Consider the following 21,896-nt stretch of genomic DNA (forward strand, 5'->3'; position numbering starts at 1 on the left):
CACCCACTACTTGTTTTTTATCACACCAGTTGCTGAAAACTGAATAGGGATAGGGTGTCCCTGTCCCTTGAGAGGAATGCAGTGTTAGCTGTTGTTGAAACTGAACTACCTGGGCCAGTGATTCACATGGTGCCTAACAGATGCTGAGTATTCCTGTATTGCTCCCAATCTAAAATGTTCTACAGTGCACCTGTAAGTTTGGGGCTGCTTCGCACACATCTTAGCAGGAGGAGCCATAAGTTGTTGCTGTTTTCAGTGCTTAGAGAGTGCACAGCATCACCTATTGAGGTATGAGCAGAAATGGTTACTTGATATTTTATCTAGAACATCCAGGGAGGAACCATGCCTTGTTAGTATGTCTTGCCTCCACTTAGACCCTGTGTCACCTGTGACCCCTGTCTGTGTCTGATGGAGGCTTCTGGAGAGGAGATTGAGTGTTCCACAAGCAGAGGGCTCCAGCACCTTGCTGGCTGATGAGTTTTGCAGGCATTGCCAAGCACTGAGAGTGCATGTCCTTCATGATGTGGTCACACCACAGGTAACCATCAGTCTAGTTTGAGAAGCATATATTTGAATACAGGTCCTTCTTGAGTTATGATGAAATTACATCCCCATAAACCCACTGGAAGTTGAAAATATCATACATCAAAAATGCATTTAATACACCTAACTTAGCGAGCATCATGCTTAGCAGCACACTACATTGTAGAGTGTCTGTTGTTTTGTTGACTGGCACTGCAGCTCACTGCTACTGATCAGCATCACAACAGTGTCATATCTAGTGTCACTAGCTCAGGAAAAGACCAAATTTAAAATTCAAAGTGTGGCTTCTACTGAGAGCATATCACTTTCACACCATTTTAAAGTTGAAAAATTATAGGTTGGACCTCAGAGACAGACTATAGTAGAATCTTTGTACTACATTGTCATTAGATAGAAAATGGGCAGGGAAATCTTTTGAACTGGGGAGCTATACCAGCTACCTAATGCAGAATTGCACATTTTTCTTTTACTAAAAGTGTCCCAAATTTGCTGACTCTTCTGTAACAGCAGATAGCTTCCAGCACACCTGAACATTACTCAGTCTTTCAAAATACAGCTGATGCCCAATAAGGAGTGAGGGAATAACTCAGTGGATTTTTAAAACTCTTTTGTTAAGAATACAAAAGTGCAAAACCTTCCGATTAGTCTTCATGGACAGTTATCTGACATTAGGCAAAATGGCAGTTTATTATGCGATTGCAAGACCTTTCCATCATTAGAAGAAATTTTACAAATTAGTATGTTGGTTTAATAAATGCACCTGATTTAATAAATGCAGCTGACAAATGCAGTTCTTCTTGTGAAGTATTTTTTTACCTTTTAAAACCATTGAACCAAAATAAACTATTTATGACTAGTTGTATTATTGCCAAATTAAAACAAAAGACTGTAAAGCAGTCTTGGTCCCATTGCTCTAAGAAGAGCTAAAAGTCTTGTGTCTTAAATAACTTTATCTTCTATAAAGTTTTATTTTTATGTACACGTTATATACAATATGAGGGTACATAGGAGTACTTGTAAATGTGTTGAAACTGCCATTCTAGAAGAGAATGCCTAGGAGTCAGCTGAACCCATACCAGTGGTCCTGGACTCTATTCTCCAGGCCCCCAGGGCTTCCCCTAAGGCCTCTGCAGGGTGTTCTGGGGAGTGAGACTGGAGCTCCTGTGGGTGGACTCGGGTGACCCCTCTGTGTGCTGCTGTAGCTTTATTGTTAGCCTTCTAACTCTGTATTGGGGCTGCGTGTAATGCTTGCTTTAAAAAAGTCACCACAAGTATTTTTCTAGTCTGGAGACTGCAGTTTCAGACACTTGGTAATGACTGTTAATTGTGGCAGCCTGCATCATGGAGTCTTTTACTGTAGTTGGATCCTAACAAGCACTGCTCAATCCAAGCAAAACTTACCTTCCTCCTCTCTTTCCAGACTTCCTGAGGATCTTCCTCATTTAATGATTGAAATTTTCTCTTTTGTCACACCTTCTTCAATGATTGGAAAGGTGAAATAGATCCCAAACTTGCAGGTTTGCTTTTCCTCCCTGTACAGTGAGCACTTTAGTCCTTTGTCTGTACACAGAAGTCCAGTTGTTCAGTGTCCAGCTCTGTGTATATAATTAGTCTGTCGACCTGGATTACCTTGTCCTCTGATAGGCAAGGCTCTGGATTGGTCACCTCTCCTTGCGTCTGTCCGTATCATACCGTGGTGTTGTTCTCTTATGCTAAACAAGTACCTGTGACAAGGAACACAGTACAGTATTTCGCTCATTCTGCTTGCTTGCAACATGATGCCACTGGTTATGTGATTAGGGTCCTGGAAGCTGTGTGCTGGAACACAGGGGCCTATTCCTACACAGTCCCTTTTCTGGCCAAATGCGATATATTCAGTTTTTATAAAAAGTTGTCATAAAGAAACAACTATAAAAAAAGAAACAACTATAAAAAATATAGTTTCTGTTATTGTAAAACCTTTTAAGGCAGAAAAACTATTAATGCAGCTTAGTTTTTCTGATATAAAGAGCTATTAGGGAGAGAAAAAGTTATTTTTATTAAAAAAAAAAAGTGATGCCAAAAGAATGGGAAGCTTTTTTCTTTTTAATAACAGTTCTGACATTTATCACATTTACTTTCCTGCCAGAAAACGTAGAGCTAATTCCAGTGAACAGTGAGAGCAGCTGTCTTAGCTTCTGTGTGACGAAGGGAAGAAGGGCTGGGGAAGAGGCATTGCTCACAGTTGCAGCGAGGCAGGTGCTCAGTTAGGCACAGGTGCTTGCTGTCTCATTGCAGCTCCCCTGCTCGTGAGCAAGGTTGGCATTTTCCATCCAGAGGGTGACTGGCTGCTTGTGAAATGGGAATGAGTAACTTGTCCAAGTGTGCGCTGCTGGTGGGTGGCAGAGCTGGCACTTGAACTTCATTTCTTCCTTCAGGAAGCCTCATTTTTTTTGTACAGAAAATGCTATGCTTCTCGCAACAAGCACATTGGTGTTTTCCTTTTCATGGCCTTTGCTATCTCATGAATCTTTTTGCATGTTTGCGATTTTAAAAAACCCTTTCGAATCCTTTTTAGAAAAAGTTGGGATAATATTAAGTGAAGGACTTTATATATTAGTGAAGGCACCGGTTGGCATGGAAGGGCAGCAGGGGAGGAGGAGGGAGGGCATGCATGGGCTGTTAGGAAAGCTGTCTGGATAGAAATTTAGACTTTTAAAATATGCCCTTGAAAACAGGCCCTCGGAAGCAATGGCTTCTTATGTTATCATTACTAAAAACATGTAGTACATTCCACTTGTAAAGCCAGGAAGGGTATTTTGTTTTAGGGAGCTATCAAATTCTGGTATAATGTGTGAATGAATTTGTCTTTCAAAAGAGCATTTGAATAACGAAAACACTTTTCTTCAGATCATTTGTACTGATTTCTACTCTAGTACTTCATAACACTGTCATTATACTTTTAAAAAATGAGTTACCCTGCAGTGACATGGTTTATATAAAATTCTCATGAATTTATGAAAAACTATTAGAACTGACAGATGAAGTGAGCAAGATTATAGGATCCAAGATCAACATATAAAATCATTTTTATTTCTATACATCAGGATTATTTGATTTCACTTACAAAGCACCAAAAAGAGTAAGAGACTTGGGAGTAAATTTAACACAAGTGTAAGACACAGAAAACTACAAACTACAAAACATGATTGAAAACGATTGAAGACCTAAATGAATGGAAAGCTATTATGTGTTTTGGGATTGGGAAGCTTCACATTTTTAAGACTGTGGTACTTCTCATATTGATACGCAGGCTCAACTCAATCCCTGTTAAAATCCTGCCAGACATTTTCTCGGGAATTGACAATCTAAAATTCATGTGTAAATATTAAGAGACCCCGCGTAGCAAACAGTCTTTAAGAAGAGCAAATGGCACCTACTTCCTGACTTTAAACTTTGGAAAGCTATAATGATCAAGACTGTGTGGTAGTGACATGAGGATAGATTTACACATGTGGAAAAGAATAGATTATTTGAAAATAACTCTCACACTTATGGTTCATTGATTTCAGCAAAGGTGCCAAACTGTTCAATGGGCAAAGAGCAGCACAGTTTTTGCAATTGTGTTGTGATAACTGAATGGCCACGCAAGAATGAAGTGATCCTTAGTTCATACCACACACAAAAGTTACTTCGAAAGGATAAGAGATCTAAACATAGAAAGTAAAATAGTTTTATAAGAAGACAAGTCTTTGTAACATTGAGTTGAGCAAGAGTTCCTTAGCAGTGACACCAGAAGTTTGTGGACCAGAAGAACAAAATGGACAGATTTGCCTTCAAAAGTAAAAGCTTTGTTGCATCTAAAGACTGTCAAGAGAGGAGAGAGACAGCCCACAGAAGGGGAGAGAACACTTAAAAATCGTCTATCTAATAAAGGCCTCATACCTAGAATATATAAAGAATGCTTACAACTCATGAATAAAAAGACAATCTGATTTTTTTTTTTTTGGTACTGGGGGATTGAACTCGGGACCTTGCACTTATAAGGCAGACGACAGCACCACTGAGCTAAATCCCCAGCCCTAAAAAGACAATCCAGCTGAAAATGGGCGAGGGATTTGTGTGTTCTCTGAAGAGGAAACTAGGCTTCTGCAGAAGCTATGCAGATGGCCAGTAAGCATATGAGAAGATGCTGCATGTGAATAGTCAACAAAACTGCAAATCAGAACCACACGGGACACCACTCTGTTCACACTAGGATGATTGTGATCAAAAAGGTAAATGAGGATTTGGAGAAATCGAAGCCCTCATATGTTGCTGGTGGGAGTGTAAGATGGTACAGCTCATTGCAGTGTGGGCAGGTCTTCCCTCAAAAAGATGAATTTAGCTGCCACATGATCCAGCAATTCCACTCCTAGTTATGTATACCCCAAAGAACTGAAAACACAGGTTCATACAAAAACTTGTTCATTAGTGTTCATAGCAGCATTATTCACATTGGTAAAAGGTAGGAAGAGCTCAAATTTTATCAGTGGGTGAAGAGATAAAGTAAAAATTTTAAATCTTATTTAGCCATAAAAGGATAATGTACTCCTGTCTGCTAAAAATATGGATGGACCTTGAAAGCATGTTAAGTAAAAAAAGCCAGACACTAAGTGTCACACGTCTGATACATTTACAGAAAATGTCTAGTATAGTACAATCTATAGAGACAAAAAATAGATGAGTGGTTGTTAGAGGCTGATGAATGGAGCAGGGAGAGGATGGAGAATGACTTCTGATGAGTATGAACATTCTTTTGGGGGTGATGAAAAATTTCTGGAGTTAGATAGTGGTGATGTTTATATACTGCTTGTGTACTGTGTGAAGCTGGGTAGTGCTGAGGGATGGTGCTGTATCTAGGGAACTGACTGAGTTATTCTTCCTGCACATATTCTGTAATGTAACTTTATGTTGTGTGCTGGGTCATTTTGTGTAGTCAGTTGTACCTGGGGATCAGGCAGGATGCATACCAGTCTTCAGTGTGCGCAGGTGACACAGAGTGGGAGTGAATGGTGGAGGATGTGAAGCCCTGTGGGAACTGCTGGTGCCTCCTGAGGACCTGGGAGCCTGGATGGGAGTGGGCTGCTCTGTCTCTACCTTGTGGGGCTCTCCATTCATTTACGACAGTGTGCTGCTAGCAAGAGAGCAAGCAAGTAGCCTCCGCTTCTCTGGCAGATTGAACTGGAATGAGTGGATCTGATTTTGTGTCTGTTGCCCTTGGGAACAGTGACTTAATTTGTGTGGGCTTCAATCAAGTGACCCCCAGGCCTAGTGTCCGGCTGGTCTCTCGTGTTGTGTTGGAGTGCCAAGAGGAGAAAATCTTTTTGAAACTGCCTAAATCCGATGCTCTCTTTTTTTTTTGAGGCCTGGGAATCACTATAAAATATTTGTTTCAGAAACAAAAGCACAAAATTAAAAACAAGTTTTCCAGAGCAAAGCTACCGTAAGGAAATCAGTAGCCAGAGATTTCTTAAATACCGATTTGGTGTTAAAAGAACAAGAGAAGTGCCATGAATGTATACACAGCTCTTCTTTTCCCTGACCAACTCTTGTTGCCATAAATGTTTGTAGACTTTGTATTTTAGTGATCTTGCTGTGAACTGCTTTTTGCCTGATCTATCTTAATTTAGTTTACTCTTCATTTTTTTAATGATTTTAGTCACCAAAATGAGGAGGGGAGAAGATCGAAGTGAATTTAAAAGAGGTTTTAAAACATAGTAGAGAACATCCAGTCCCTGAAATAGATTGCTGAAAATACAGTTGGCCACATTCTGGTTTGGAGAGTGTATCTTTCATCCCTGCCATTGAAGACCCAGCAAAATGCTGAGGGAGCTCAGACTGAGGCACACTTCATGCCCTTTTACCCAAATGGGCTTTCCAGGTGCCACCTCCCCCTGCAGAGGTGCTGGGGGCCGCAGGGAGGGCGGCCAGCCATACTTTTTGTTAGGGGAGGATGAGGTCATTCTAGCAAGAATGCATTTGTCAGACATTGAAATTAAGGGGTGAACTGTCTGCTCACAGGGGACTGGTTAAAAAAATTAAGGTGTGAAATGAGATACTGTACAACTGTAAAAAAATACTGGCATGTATCAGATAAGAAATGAAATAAAAATCTGTTATTTGATGTCATGTTTATAGTGAAAAAATGATAAATGTCCATATCTGCTTGTCTGCATAAAAGAAAATTCTAGATGAATACATAAGATATTATTTAAAAAGTCTTGGTGGTGGGAAGCTAGATTGGTGGGTACAAAGTAGAAGGAAAAGTTTTATTGAAATTCAGTGGATAGATGCAGATACAGATATGTATGTATTACCAGTTCATAAAGTTGACTTACCAGCTCAAAAATTAGAAGCAGGACACAGTGGTTGAAAGTGCGGATCCCCCAGTAAGTCCTGGCTTTTCTACTGAACCAGTTGTGAGACACCTTGTTCAAGTTCCTATATGTGCTTTACTTTTCTCATCCATAAAGTTAATTCTTATAAATCAATTCTAGCAATACTTGTCATATAGTAAATTGCCATTATCATTACTAGTAATAGGGCTGTTAAAAACTAGTGATTTTCACATTGCATCTTCAGTATCTTAGTTTATTTTTATCATGTTTGTAAAAGTATTAAGTGGAGTAGCAGATAAATACATGTGGAGTTTAGGTCTCGTTGTTCCAGCACCTAGTGATAAAGAACTTGGGCTCCGAAATGCCCAGAATTAGGTTAAAATCCTGCCTCCCTGACACTCCTTAGTGCCCATTCTTTGTTAGCGCTGTAAGGGGTGCACATGTTTCGATTGGATTGAATAGGTTACCTTGATGGAGACAGACAGTGTCCCGAAGTCTTGATGGAAGATACCATATTCTGAAAGACAGGAAAATGGCTATCTATTTTCACGTTAATGTCCCTGTCCCACTATGCAGTTACACAGATCCTTGTCATGTCAGCTGGCACTATAGCAGTCTGGAGAATCTCGCTCTCAGGTGGGCAGCTGGGGTCCTGCACATTGCTCTAGGCCTGCCCAGGGCAAGCTGCCCATGAGAGCCAGAGCCAGTTTCATCCCAGAATCTGTCTGTGGTGCCACAACCTGGGAATGACAACAGGTCCAGACGATGCTCTGAGGTGTCATGTAGCAGGTGACAGTCTGCAGTCGAAGCTGTTGCATTGCTTACTAGTTCTTCTCGTATGGCTTGCCAAGTTTGAACAGTGCGTGGTGAGCTTCAGAGATGGGCAGAGCCAGCCGCACACCTTCTGTCAGGCTTGGCTTCTGAAGAGGGTTTTGCTGTGGGGACGACTGTTGTGAGTAGGAATACTCTTCCAGCACACGGACTTGCAAGGTCCCCGATGAGCTAGGAATAAGGGCTGTCTCAAGGGAGGGAGGTTAAAAATGGCCTCTGCTGACTTGAAGGGCAAGGATATTGAGCCCTAAGAGCCATAACAGATAGCTGCACTGTAGGGGCCGTCACTGTATGCAGGGCTGCTTTGCCACAGCCAGGCAAATAGAGCTCATCAGATGCTGGCTTGTGTCAGGAGTCTGTACAGCCTGATGGTGTACAGCCTGATGGTCCAAGTTTCTTTATTTTAAGTAGTTTAAAATAGCAGGGAAATATTAACGAAGTAGGGCTGTTTTGATTTCTTAAGTTAGTGTTTAATTTTGTTAAGAATACAATAATATGACACTTTTTGTTTCTGCTGAATGTAGTCTCATATGCCAGTAGTCTCAGCTACTTGGGAGGCTAAGGCAGGAGGATTGCTTGTGCCTAAGGGTTCAAGGCCAACCTGGGCAACAGAGTGAGACAATGTTTAAAAAATAAATAAATAAAATAAATCACATTTGTTGTTGAATGTATTTTTCCACTCTCCAAAAACAATAAACTAAGAGGTTTTGTAACCAGAACCTTTTTACTTATTAACCTTTTTACTTATTTTGGGGTATTAGCATGATAAGGGTAGGAACTGTACCACAAATCTGTTGGCATTTTTGCACAATCTTTGCTCGGGTTCCTTAGAGTAACTATGGTTGTGCCTTTTACCTTGAAGACAACATTCAAAGATAATTTTTAAATGTGTATCATATTTCCTAGATAACATAAAATGGTGAGAATCCCAGCGTCCTTCGGTGTGGTTGAAGTCAGACATTATGTACTCAAAGGTGCTTTTAAAGTTGAACTTGGAGAGATCCAGGGTAGGGAGAGCCCTCTCAGCCCCAGGCAGTGCAGGCTGGGTTGGAGTTGAGGTGGCAGCCAGATCTGAGCTGGCTTTCTTCCTCCTCCTCCTCCTCGGGGGACTCAGGGCCTCATTGTGTCCTCTGAGTGCTGGGTGTCGCTGGTCAGGTGCGAGGAGGTGGGACATGTGCCCTCCTGGGTCTCAGGGGGCAGATGATCAGACCAAGGATGCCTCAGAGGTTTGCTACAACACAGGTGGCAGGCTGCATGAAACACTTTTCAGACACTTGTGGGATGCCCAACAAGTAAAACTTTTGAGCCTCCTTTTATCAGCAGATGTCCTTAGCTTGTCAGAATAGGTGTTAAGGTCATGAAAGTTGAATAGATAAAAAATGACACTCCTACCCCCATTTAAAAAATCCAAATGTGAAACTACCCAATGAAAATATCCAACAGTTTACCACTTCCCCATAAAACTCATAGGGATCACTTGAACATTTAAAATTGTAACAAAACCCTTTGTTCTAAGACGTTTTCTTTTATCATCATCCTCACAGGTTGCTCTTAGAAGGAGGTCTTAATGCACTTCTCTGGCTCCTCCTCTTGTTTCTTCCACAAAGACGCTTGTTGGGAAAAAGCATACCTCTCTGGCTGCAACCTCCTAGTCACTTCCATTTGATTTGAAAAGTGTTGGTATTAAATTCATAATTCTTATCAGCAGGGATTTAAAAATATATATAGTGAAAGAGTTTTATTTGTTTCCTCTGGTTTTAATGGTGAAAACTATTTAGTTTTCCAAAATTAGAGGAGGTGCAGAGTTTGTGTACTCCATAGTATTGTTTTCTGGCAAACAATTTTTAAACCTATACATGGATTGTTCACTTAAATCAAATGTACATTTCCCAGTGTTATAAAACCAGCTTTGTTGGTACACGTGACTCCAGCTTTTCTGCTGAAAGGAGGGAGAATAGAGGATTAAGGCAGATTAGAGTGTTGGGATAATATCTGACTACTTCTGTGTGCTCAGAAATAAAATTCCTCCAAATCTAGATGTTGCTATGGTGATATTAGCCAACGTGAGTTTGAGTTGGTGTGAAGCTGAGGTGGGTGTGGAGGTGATGGAGGAGTCATTTCTCCGAAGCTGTATATTGTGCAGTGCTGACATAACTCGGGTGTACAGGGGTTTCTCTGGTGACACAGTGGTGTGTCTGCCTGTTGGGATTTCACCCAGATAATCAGTGTCTAGGAGAACATCTGTCTCATTTCATTGTACTTGTAATAGACTGGGCTGTGCCCAAGAGGCAGGGGGATCTGCTGCACACAGCACCATTCCAGAACGTAATAAGGGTAAAAGCAACATCATCAGGCTGGCATTCACCAAGGCCTGGGTTCCAGGTGCAGTGCACAGTGTGTTGGTAGTGTCCCAGCCGCACTTAGCTATTTCCTTAGTGCTGCAGCTTGCTCTGGGACTCTCAGGCCTTCAGTAGAGCACTTGGACACTTTGGGTGAGACGCCCGCTACTTTAAAACAGGGCTGGTGTCTCACTGACATTGGGAACAAGTGCTCCGAACTCTCAAGGTGAAAGGCGGGACTGTTTTTATAGCAACACATTTTCAGCATTCTAAAGTCGAGAAGCTCATATTCAGCTTCTGTCTTGCTCTAGGGAGTGGTTATTGTTTAATGGCTAGTGAGTTATTTTCACTTAGAAAATGTGCAGGGTATTTGAGGAGGGTGTCTTGCAGTCATGACAGTGCTTTTATTAATATCTTAATACTAGAACCTGGGAGGTAGGATCATGTTGGTTTGATGTGGGTGGGTGGGGGCGGTGGTAGTTATTTTTGCCCTGGGAAGTGACATACAAGCTTTCACTAATTAAGAGTTGCTACTTTTGAGTGTGTGTATGGTGGAGGGGGAGTAGGAAGAATCTCAGGAATTTCCCTTATACTTTTTTCTTCTGTTTGTTTCTAGTCTTTATAACCTGGCATCACTGGAACTGAGAGAGAACCTTCTTACATATCTTCCTGAGTGAGTCTTTAAGTATTTTTTTAATGCCAACAGAAGATTCTGTGTCCTAGAAGATTCTAGTCCTTCCCATGCAGTATTTATTGCCATAGATCCAGATGAATCCTCCTTTTGAAAACTAGTCCAAGTGAGGACTACTACATTGCTCAGCATGTCTAAGCATTTGTTTTGTTTTTTTAAATAGCTCTCTTACCCAGCTGCAGAGACTAGAAGAACTTGATTTAGGAAACAATGATATATATAATTTGGTAAGTCTGTATCAGAGATTTGACTTTATCTTTGTCCTTAGTTATGATCCCATCATATTTTGGGAGCTCTGCAGGTTTGCTTATAAAGGCAGTACAGCTGAAGATCCAGCATGGGAACACTGGAGGATGGGCTTCTGTTCTGGGAGGTTCAGGATTATGATTTGGGTGTGGGGAGGGTGAGGACTAGAGATTGTAAGTGGAAGCAGCTGGCATTCTTGGGAAAAGTTGAGGGCACTTTTAGGAAAGGGGGAGGATCTTAATCTTAGAGAAATAACAAGTATCCATATGGTACCCAGTTATTATATGACGATGATTTAGGATTCCTTTTTTCCTTCTGGAAGACAGAATTGTATTTTGGTTGCCACAGTGTTACTTTTGCATGTTTATTTCAGCCTAAATCAATCGGAGCTCTCTTACATCTAAAAGATCTCTGGTTGGATGGAAATCAGCTATCAGAATTACCTCAGGTAAGTACAGGTTTCACAGTCTCTCCCCCAAAACAGAACAACAATAAACCATGTGTACTCCTTGCTTCTGCATGGAGTTTTTAAAAGAAGGATGTCAAAAGCCAAAAACATTAATTAAAATGCACATTTGGAAAAATGTATTCAGTTTTTGTCATTCTGCATTGCTATAAGGAAATTGAAAACTTCAACCCACCATTTCTAAAGGTAGTAAATATATCTTTTAGTTTGTGAAGCCCATATTTTATTTCATCCTTGCTGCTCAAATAACTTACTCCAAGCCCAGCAGATTTATAAAGTACCCTGCAAATCAGGACCTGCAATTGAGGCAGCATACATTTCTGCTACTCTCTGTGATGTGTTAAATGCTTTGGGATAATTTTGACTGTGGTTTGCCTTGTAGTATTTGTTGTAAAAGCAATACTAAAGCTTTTACTTCATATTTCTTCCAAATATAGTTGGCCAATATGGTGTTCATGCTTTTCCTATGGTTGCCAAGTATGACAGCCATGTTCCAAACACAGTGAGACCTGGGACAGACTCCTGAGCAGTCAGCCAGCTCCTGAGTGGGGCCCAGCAAGCAGGCCCCTTTCTGACCGAGCCACCAAAAAATCTAAAGCACAATGGGCATTGCTGTTCTCCAACTGTTACTGAACTTTATTCTTTGGTGTGTGTTGCCAGTTCTTTACAGCAAGAATACACATTTCATGATATCAGTGCTTGTATTTTAAAGTAGCTCGAATGCTACCCTGCTTGGCTGTGGCTCCGGGCGTGATGGGACCATGTGCTTTGGGCAGGGAATGCAGCTCAAATCCAAGGAAGCACTGAAGTAAAATTTCAGTTGTCATATTACACATTGAAGTTACTGTGATGTCACTAGGGACTAACAGGACTGAGAAATGAATTAGTCTGTCTCTGAGATCTTTGGGAAAGGGAAATGAATGAGCAACTGTTGTGGGCAGAGTTTGGCTCTTATTTATATTTCTGTAGGAAATACATGGGAACTCCTGATTGAGAGAAGGCTGGTTCCTTCAGAGACAAAGGATGGGGTGAAGTAACATGGAGTTGTCAGGAGAATAGGAAAACATCAGCTACAGGCCTTGCAAGGAACAGAGTATACATACGGACTGACGTAATGATTATTTAAAAATCTCATTTACCCCTATAGTATAAATTTTTATTAAGCCAGGACTAAAGATAACGTAAAGTCTCATTCAGAATTATTTCCTCGTCTTCATTGGTGGTGGGAAGAAAAGGATATAAACACAATGTTAAAAGGAATTTGATGAAAAGTGGGACAATCTCAGAGGACTGGCCAGAAATTAGTAGAAATGTAGTCTGGTTTTCTGAAGACAGGGAATACAGGGGCAGGGTGATGGAGCATATAATTTGGCAGGAAATCTGAAAGAGTGACTGGGACTGGATGAAATGTCACTTGAGGAATTGCTGCTTCTGCAGGCATCAGGGAACCCTAGCTGTTTCCTGGGTAAAGGGGTGGTATGATTATATGACCAGACCAGCTGTGTTTCCAGGAAGGCAAGGAAGAAGCACAGTTTGTACAACAGATGTAGAAAGGAAAGCCAGAACTGGCTTCTGAGAGGCAGAGCTAACAGTCAAGGGAAGAGGCCAGTGAGATCAGGAATTTGATACAGGGAAATAGGAAAAGTGCTAGCACTTAGGAGAGAGAAAGTAGCTATTGGAAGTGGGAGGTAAGGTAAACCTTGGGTGGAATGGTAGACTCACTGAAGAGCTTTCCCAGTCCCGAATGGACTGTTTTTGTGAAACCACTGTGCTCTTTTCTCTTGATGTTAAAAGATATCGATGGATCTGTATGTTCTGGTTTTGCTGGGGAGCAATTGCTTTGATGTTTGTTAACAAGTGGATAGTTTCTAATCAGAGAAAATCCCAGGGCCACCCAGAGCTGTAAGCTGCTTACTAGTGATTAATTCTGACATGGAGAACTTGATTCTAGTCTCCTTATTATTTTTCTTTGAGTGTGTGACTTTGCACTTTGTTCTCTCTTGGTGGTAGTCTCCTTGTGTATCATGTGAGAGCAGTTCCTTGCCTGTTTTGAGGTGGCAGGTGTGGTGTCCCTTCCAGCTCTAAGTCTGCGATTGTGTAGCTTCTCATTTTCTTTGGAAAGGGGTCTGGTAGTTGACTCTGCCTTCCCATTTGGGTGTATGTTAGGAACCTTTAGGAATTTGGGATTTAATTGTGAAAAGGCGTGGTAGCAAGTTCCTATGACCAGTGTAAGCCTGAGTTTCTCTTTCTGTGCCCCGATGTAGGAAATAGGAAATCTGAAGAACTTGCTGTGCTTAGATGTCTCTGAAAATAGGTTGGAAAGACTTCCTGAAGAAATCAGTGGCCTGACTTCATTAACAGATTTAGTAATCTCCCAGAACTTACTGGAAACAATTCCAGATGGCATCGGTGAGTACTGGAAGGAACAAACTTCTACAGGGCTGCCTGCTTTTGTCTTGGGCCCTTGAGCTCTCTCTGGCCTTTTGGTCACTATTCTTAGGTCTTGAGAATATGGCTTCTTAAAGTCTCCTTGTTGTTATTGAAGGTTTTTTTTTCCTTCTGGGGATTGAACTCAGGGCCTTCACACTGAGCTACATCCTCAGCCCTTCTCATTTTTATTTTGAGACTGAGTCTTGCTAGGTTGCCTGGGTGGAACTTGAACTTTCGGTTCTCCTGCTTCTGCCTCCCAGAGTGGAGGTACACCATTATACCTGGCTTGTGCCTTGTTTTTAAAGATGGAAAGTAAAGAATATTTAATACAGTTCAGGTTTCCCGTTATACAAGTGGTTTGACATCCTGATTTGTTAGCAATCACAAATATTGTCACTTTTAAGTACTGATACAATAAAGTATGTACTTTATTCACATCTTGTCTCAGTGACTTTTATAGGGATTAGCCTAAATAATGGAAAGTGTTTAAAGAATATGAATGATCACTAAGACATTTCTAATTCAGCATCCTAAATAGTTAATGAGAAAATAGCTTACACCTTATTGCATGACCTAAGGAAGGTACTCCTAAAAGAGGAATGGTGTAACTGAGGTCTTTTCTAATACAGTGAGGACTATCTTAACCATTCCATGCAATTTTCTTTAAAAATAATCAGCTGATACATTTCTTTTTCTATAAAGCAACTCAGTCCAGTGTGAGAAATTGAACACAAACAAGATATGAAGAGATTGCTTTGCTACACCACAACCCCTTAGAACTATAAGAAACTAAACTTAACCATTGAGTTGTCATAGGATTGTACCTTTAACTTTTACTCATTAGAGGAGGTTTGTGAAAGAGTCACAGTAGCTGGAGAAGCTGTGTGACCCGGGACAGCTTCCTGTCTTGTATTCAGGTCAGAATGAAAATGGTAACTGCTAATCACAGTGCGGTAGGAATGCAGATGTCCCGTTGGGTTTTCATCAAAGCTGGTTGGAAAATTGACAGGGATTTTGCCTCTGTGTAGAAATGTTCACTAAGAATCATGTATGGCATCTGAAAGCAGCTGTAGAAACTTCCCATGTTTTGATGTTTGGAAGAGAAAGAAGTAGCCAGGTATAAATAAGCTGGCTGACTTCATATGTTTGTCTGTAGATTTATTACATCTTCTAGTTCAAATGGGAAAAATGAAAGGATTGTGAATCTCAGCCTCATTTAAGAAAGAGCCTTCAAAAACAAAGATGTTGGTGACAGGTTTCTGTGGGCTACTTAGTGGAGGAAGGAGAACCCTGTCACTGGAGGAAGTGTTCATAGGGCAGCCGCAGGACTGCCTGATGAGGAGCCTCCTCTGTGAAGGTGAGGTATACCCAGCACAGACTTGTGTCTACTCATAGTGATGGTGGGTGGAGTCCTTCCAGGGCCTGTCTTCATAGTTGTTGATGCTGCTAAATAAAGAGTTTATACTCCTTTTATCGCATCCCATTGTCCAGCCCCGTGTCTGTTTGTGCAGAGACTACTTTCTGATGGGGAAAGTGTCCTGCCTGCAGCTCTCAGTCAGTGATCAGGAGCCCCAGAGGCCGCAGAGGTACAGTTCCTGACTTGTGGCTGAACTCGAGAATCCCAGTGAGTTTGTTTCCCTCCTCTTGATGGGAATGCTGGGGAGGCTACAGTCAGACTCATCTTTTTGTGGCCCATGGGCATGAGCTGTAAGTCAAGTCCTTTCTAAGGCTTCTCAGCTGTTCAGCCTCGTTCTGCAGTATACCCCCGGCAGGATCTTTACTGAGTCATCGTCACCAGAGGTGATTTATAAACTACACCTGGCATGAATCTTGGTGAGAGATGAAGGTCCTTCCATATGTACGACAGCTCCGGCCTTTAAACATACATCAGTAGCGCCCACGCATAAGATACATCAAGGGCCAGCTGTTTGTTCTTGACATTTTCTGGCGTTGATACGGTATTTTTAGGTAATGTTGTATAAAATTTGTTTCTAATTGCTGATATTTTGATGTTCTGAGCAAATTATTTTAATTCTTAACCTTTAGCACTCTAAATGAAAGAGGTGTAGCATAATGGGAAAAGCTGGATGAGGGAAAATAAGCAATCATTTACAGCAAAAAAAAGGACAGCAGATAGGAAATACCAAATGGTGATTAGGAAAACAATTGCATCTAATGAGCTTCAATAATGCCTTTGCAGGAAAACTGAAGAAGCTGTCTATCTTGAAGGTGGATCAGAACAGACTCACACACTTGCCTGAAGCTCTTGGGGACTGTGAGAACCTCACAGAGCTAGTTCTCACAGAGAATCGGCTCCTGGTGAGTGCCGTTTACACACTATGGGGGGAACTTACTGACTCCAGATTCTCCTTACTGGAAGTGTGAGTGGGCTAAAGGTAAATTTCCTTACATTGCATCGCAGAGATCAACTTAAGCCTGCATAAGCACGTAGAGGGACGTGTCCTCATCGTGCTGACCCCTCCCAGAGATCCCAGAAAGTGTGGCTGGAAGCCACTGTGCCTGGATGTGCTCATGCCTCTGCCAGGGTGTCCAGAGGCTGCCCACAAAGACATGACTCCTTTGCTCCTCTCCCCTGTCCCCCAGTCACAGAAGAGCACGAGAAGAAAGATGGTGGGCCACTAGCAGTGAGGTGGGATTTGGGGCTGGGACATGTTTCAGGAGGGGCTACAGGAGTCTGATGAGCTTTAGTCGAGGCTACTGCCCTTCTGTCCTGGACACAGGGTGGGCACAGGTGGCTTCAGGGATGCCCTCCCCAGGAGGGAAAGGCAGTGCATGCATCCTACCAGGTGGCTTAGCTGGTAAACAGCAGATCCAGTCTGTCTTCTCGCCTTGCCACCTCCCCTGCTTCATCCATCTCTCTGTGGTCACTTATCTTCTCCTTTCCCTCTTGCAGTTGTCTCAGAGCTACTCTCTGTTTTTCAGTATGCTTTCCTAGGTAAGGACTCTCCTTTTAAGAGGAAAATACTCTGTGTTCTCTTTATTTTCTCTTTTCTTCCTTTTCATTTGTTACTATTCTTTTTACTCTGCCTTTCTTCCTTTTTTTTCCTTCTCTCTTCCCTTTTCTACTTAAGCAGGGTAAATAGTGCTCTTTAGGTGAAAAGAGCAAATAAAGACAGCAGGAGAGGAATGGGTGTCCAAACTTGGTGGGGGAATCCAGCCATATCCTTACTTGGGTTCTCTAAATGGCCATCCTACTCGGGGCAGTGGATGGTACAGGCTTCTGCTGTCCTGGTTGTGATTTTAGGTTCAGAATAGTTATCAGAATGATGATTTAACACCCCCCCCCATTGCCATGCCGGAGCCCCATGCAGGCCATCCTGCTTCCTGCAGGCTGTGCTTTCTACACCAGGCCAGTGCGCCTTCCTTTCTCCCACCACGCAGTACCCTCTTTGCCCCAGCCTCAGGCACCAGGCTCATGGTGCTGGTTCCCCATTTCTGCATTTGCTGAGGCCATTGTCCTAGTGTGCTCTTGAAGTGAGGGAAGGGACGAATCACTTACTGGAGGTGAAGAACATCCACCCCCTCTTCACTAGGTGCATCCCGGCTTCTAGTCTCTGCCTCTAACTTCATGTCTGTCAAACATAGAATCACATTAAGGAAAATGCAGAATATTTAATTGTTTCCCCCAGGTAGTCATTACAGATATCTGATGTTCAGGCAGAACTTTGCATCTCTTGCTGAATTTTCTTTAAGTCCTTGAACATATCTCTTTTGCTAGAACCCATGACAAAAATATGTGATAAATTAATAATATAAATGTTATTTTAACAGACGTTACCTAAGAGCGTTGGAAAACTTAAGAAGTTGAGCAACTTGAATGCAGACAGAAATAAATTAGTGTCTTTACCAAAAGAGGTATGTACTTTTAGAGAATCACATGACAGTAACTACAAAGAATTAATGATATATGGATCAACAATATCAAAGATAACTTTAATGTTTAAAAGGCTTACACTTTGAAGGTATGAGTATAAAGCTAGTTGGAGGAATGATATGAAAGAATGGTCATGAGTAACATTAAGAGTTGGGAAAGGGGAATTATAGGATTTTAAGTGAAGAGATGGGTCCATATTTGGGGCTTGCTGTATAGAGAATGGTGACACTATTGACTGAAGTGGGTAAATTGGAAGTTTGGCAGAGGAAGTGGATGACTTTGGGTTTGACTGTTGAATTTAAAGTGAAATAAAACTCTGTCCCCTAAGTCATTGGGATTATAAAAATGGATGTTAATGGATCCCTTTCTCTGGGCAGAGATTTACCTTGGATGGGTTTCTGTCTGGGATGAGAGGGAATGAACTCTTCACAAGGGCTTCCTGGGATGGCTGCAGCCAGCTCCAAGAGGAGAGGAAGCAAAGAAGCCCCTTTGTAGAGAGTAGCTGTAGAGACCTGGAGGGTTTCCATTCTGCTGAGGGAGGTGGGGGTGCTGGCTGAGGAGGCGACCAAGCCAGATGTCTGAGGCTTTCCTGAAGAAGAAGGTTTACTTCACACAGAACCAGGAATGCTCCCTTTCTCACTAGCAGTATAGCCTGGAACTAAGTATAAGCCACTTGCCCCTCCCCATCGAGTGAGCTCCTGCTGAAGCTTTCCCTTTGCTGGTCCTCAGATAACAAGTTTATTTCTTTGTATGACATGATCTCTGGTCAGGTGCAGGTTCCTTCCTGTTTCTCTGTTTTAACCCTTTCTAGCATCTTTCTTGGAATAATTTCAAAGCTACCATCCAACCAGCCAGAATTTGAGGGTCATTCTTTTCTCAGAATGGCTTCCTCTTTTTCTTTTCTCGACCTGGCTTCCTCTCCCCTTTTCTTGTCTTGGTATTCTGCCCACAGTGCCCAGCCTTCTGGGTGAGATGGGCAGCATTCCTGAATGGAGGCAGGGGTATATTGATTATAAATGTGGCACATGTGTACTCTGATACATCTTTAATATGAGCACTGGCATCTGAATAAAACTCTCCAGCAGAAGACTTAAGTCTGCATCTCAGCTAAATTGGGACACAAGAAGATTCTGCTAATCAAAACATTTTGGTTTCAGTCTAAGCAATCAACCAAGCACAGCTGATACTCTGAGCATTAATTTTGCTCTTGGTGAGTAGTGGTTGTAGACAGAAAATGATTGAGCACGTAACACACACACAGAATTAGGAAAGATGAATTACTTTCTCAATGCCACACATGATACTAGTGTGTGCAAGTCCCTGGTTAAGTGTGTTAATTCACTGGATCCTGAGAGTAGCTTTGAGGTCATGATGGTTTCCTCATTTTGCAGGCCAGTGAACTCTGAGGGCTCACATAGAGAGTTGGTAGAACCAGGGTACAGGGGCGAGCCTTGCAGTCAGCAGTAAAAACAGGCAACTCAGGTCATTCAGATTCAGCCCAGCCTTTCATCTGTATGACCTTGAGGTAGGGAAATTCCTTGATTTAATAAAGGTCAAATTACCTTTAGTTTGGACATTTTAGAAAATTAATACAGTTTAGGAATATTTTTAGGGCAGATGCTAAGGAGAGTACTTTTAAGTGAGTTTCACCACTGCCCAGCTTTTCTGGACCTCCCTTGGCCTCTCTCTTTCCTAGGCACACATTCTAGAGAGAAACTTCAGAAAACCAGCATTTCAGCATGCGGCCTCTTTTCATTTTAAGCAAACAAAACTCACACTCTAAGTGTTTCTGATTGGAGGGCTATACACAGTATGTGTCATGTGTCAGTTTCAATTTACTAGCACAACTTTTCATGATGAGAAACCTGAAGATAGTGTAAGAATATTTCTGGTTTTAAAGCATTTTAGCTATCAGATTTTGTCCATTTTCTGGGAAACTGAGATTAGTATTCTGGCATCTCGAGTTTTATAAAGTCTGTACATTTTTGTTTAGTCACCTGATACACCAGAGAATGGTCCATGTTTTGGAACTGGTGTCTTCTGGCACACTTTCCATCCTCACATGCAACTCCCGGGAGTAGGAAGCACTCTGAGCCTAGCTGCAGCTCTGCTGGGGTCCCAGGTGGTGGCCTGGCAGAAACGGTTCCAGTGTTTGAGACTGGCAGTCAAGCCCAGCAGGCAGGCCACTGTGCGTCGGTCTCCTGGCCTCACATCCTGTTGCATTGGCCTGGGCGGCATGGTCCAGGGAGAAGTCTATGCAGTGAGCATCCTGGGCCCTGTGATGTGTGTGTGTGTGTCCACGTACACATGTGCTGTTTCTGACTTCATGTTTGATACTGTTTGATCAAGTCCTGCATTTTCTTGGTTGTGTTCTTTTCTTTCCACAATTTTTTTCTTTCTCTTGAACAATTAAATTGCACACATGGCATATACAAACTGAAATTCTGACCAATTCAATTTATGTGCCAAAATCCATAGTTATATTAATTGCTGTTGGTTTGGAATGTGATGTGGCTCTTCCTAATTTTTTGTTTTTCTTTTTTTAAACTTTGATGGTGTTGTGTATTGTCAGTTTTCTGGCACAGCTTCTTAGTCTGTAGCAGCATTTACTTGCGTCTGTTTTTCCCAAATAATCCAGGGGAAAATATTCGTACTATGTGGGTCACAGTAATAAATTCTGTTTGTTCTTTGTGACGTTGTTTGTGGTAAACATTTGTAAATCAATGAATGTCTCTTGTTTTCTTAATTGTTAGCTGCTTGGAAATTTAGAAAAGTCAGGTAAACTTGTTATCTTGTAAGTATTGTTCAGACCACAGTTGCATCTTTAACTTTTATTTTGCTTCTTAAATGCATGGAGATTCAAATTGGCTGATACCTTTGTGTGTTTTTCATTGTAAAATATTGGACATTTACTTTAAAATTTTTTTTAATGACTGCATGGCCTGAAATCTTACATTGTCATGTGTTTTTCAGATGTATTTAGATTATTTTCTCTCAAAAGAATGGTTTTCTGTGAATTACATTTTAAGTTACTGAGAGACCCTGAAAGGCATCATTAGGTACTTCATCTGTCTTCACTCAGTTGTGGTTTGTTGGCATGACTGTCTCTAGCAGACATGCTGGATTTGCTTTATTTGCTACCTGTGGCATGCTTCTGCTTTCTCAAGCCACCTATTTGTATCTTTTATTTCTCGTCTTCTTGCTTCAGTATGTATGCTTCTGAGAAAGGGTGATCCCCTCAGAAACTCAGACAGTCGGTGCAGGAAAGAGTTAGGAGGAAGGACTGTGGAATAGTATAACTTGACGGGGAGACAGCAAGTTGGTATATGTGTGGTCATGGGTATGATGAGTGAAGGCAGTAATTCATAATATTCCTTAGCCATATCTTACTCTTACACAATCTGGGTCATAAAGAATTTCTGGCTAGAAGAAATTGAGCATATATCCATGTTTACAGCCCTTCTTTTTGTGTGTCTGCATTGAGCCAAAATGAAAATGACCCCTACATCACACATATTCAATCAGATGAGACAAGCTGGAGTTTGGGGATCAGTCATTCAAGCTTTTTTTCAATCTGACAAGCTGTATATACTTTTATGTTTCATTACATTCTAAAATTAGTTACTGGTAAAAGAGATGATATGAAATCTAATAACAGAATAAAATACAGTTGATCATAAGATTTCAAGATGGAGAATACATCCCTAAACTTGAAAAAAGAAATAAGTACTAAAAAGAATTGTTGATGGATATATCTACCTGAAAGATTTCTGATCTCCATGAAGGTAAAGATAATCTGTGGGTAGGAAAGAGATCTTCATCAAAGTTTTAGTATTTTTAAAAAGGCCACATATTGCTGAATATGCAGAGAAGTACATTAATATAAATTATTAGGACTTCTCTGGAAAGGAATATGGTAACATTATTTAAAACTTTAAAAATATACCCTTTTTACAATTCTAGGAACCTAAGAAAACATTGTTTCTCACATTTTATAGAAGAGCAGCTAACATATTCCAGGCCCTGTACCAAGCATGTGGAGAGGCAGAAAACATGGGACAGGCATGTGCCACATGTGTGCTTAGGCAGTTGACAT

The 21,896-nt window shown here is 41.4% G+C and overlaps 1 protein-coding gene across 1 annotated transcript in view; it reads left to right on the forward strand.

The window, feature by feature from the left end:
* Lrrc1 (leucine rich repeat containing 1) overlaps window positions 1-21,896 on the forward strand; it is a 127,078-nt gene that overhangs the window by 89,822 nt on the left and 15,360 nt on the right. Inside the window, exons 5-10 of the mRNA XM_004868824.3 lie at window positions 10,689-10,745; window positions 10,927-10,990; window positions 11,383-11,457; window positions 13,740-13,884; window positions 16,106-16,224; window positions 17,698-17,781. Of these exons, the coding sequence (XP_004868881.1) occupies window positions 10,689-10,745; window positions 10,927-10,990; window positions 11,383-11,457; window positions 13,740-13,884; window positions 16,106-16,224; window positions 17,698-17,781 (544 nt within the window). The remainder of the gene's footprint in view (window positions 1-10,688; window positions 10,746-10,926; window positions 10,991-11,382; window positions 11,458-13,739; window positions 13,885-16,105; window positions 16,225-17,697; window positions 17,782-21,896) is intronic.

The sequence above is a fragment of the Heterocephalus glaber genome, unplaced genomic scaffold (genome assembly GCF_053883595.1).
Source record: "Heterocephalus glaber isolate CG9 unplaced genomic scaffold, H.glaber_assembly_v1.0 deba00001610, whole genome shotgun sequence".
Classification (NCBI taxonomy): domain Eukaryota; kingdom Metazoa; phylum Chordata; class Mammalia; order Rodentia; family Bathyergidae; genus Heterocephalus; species Heterocephalus glaber.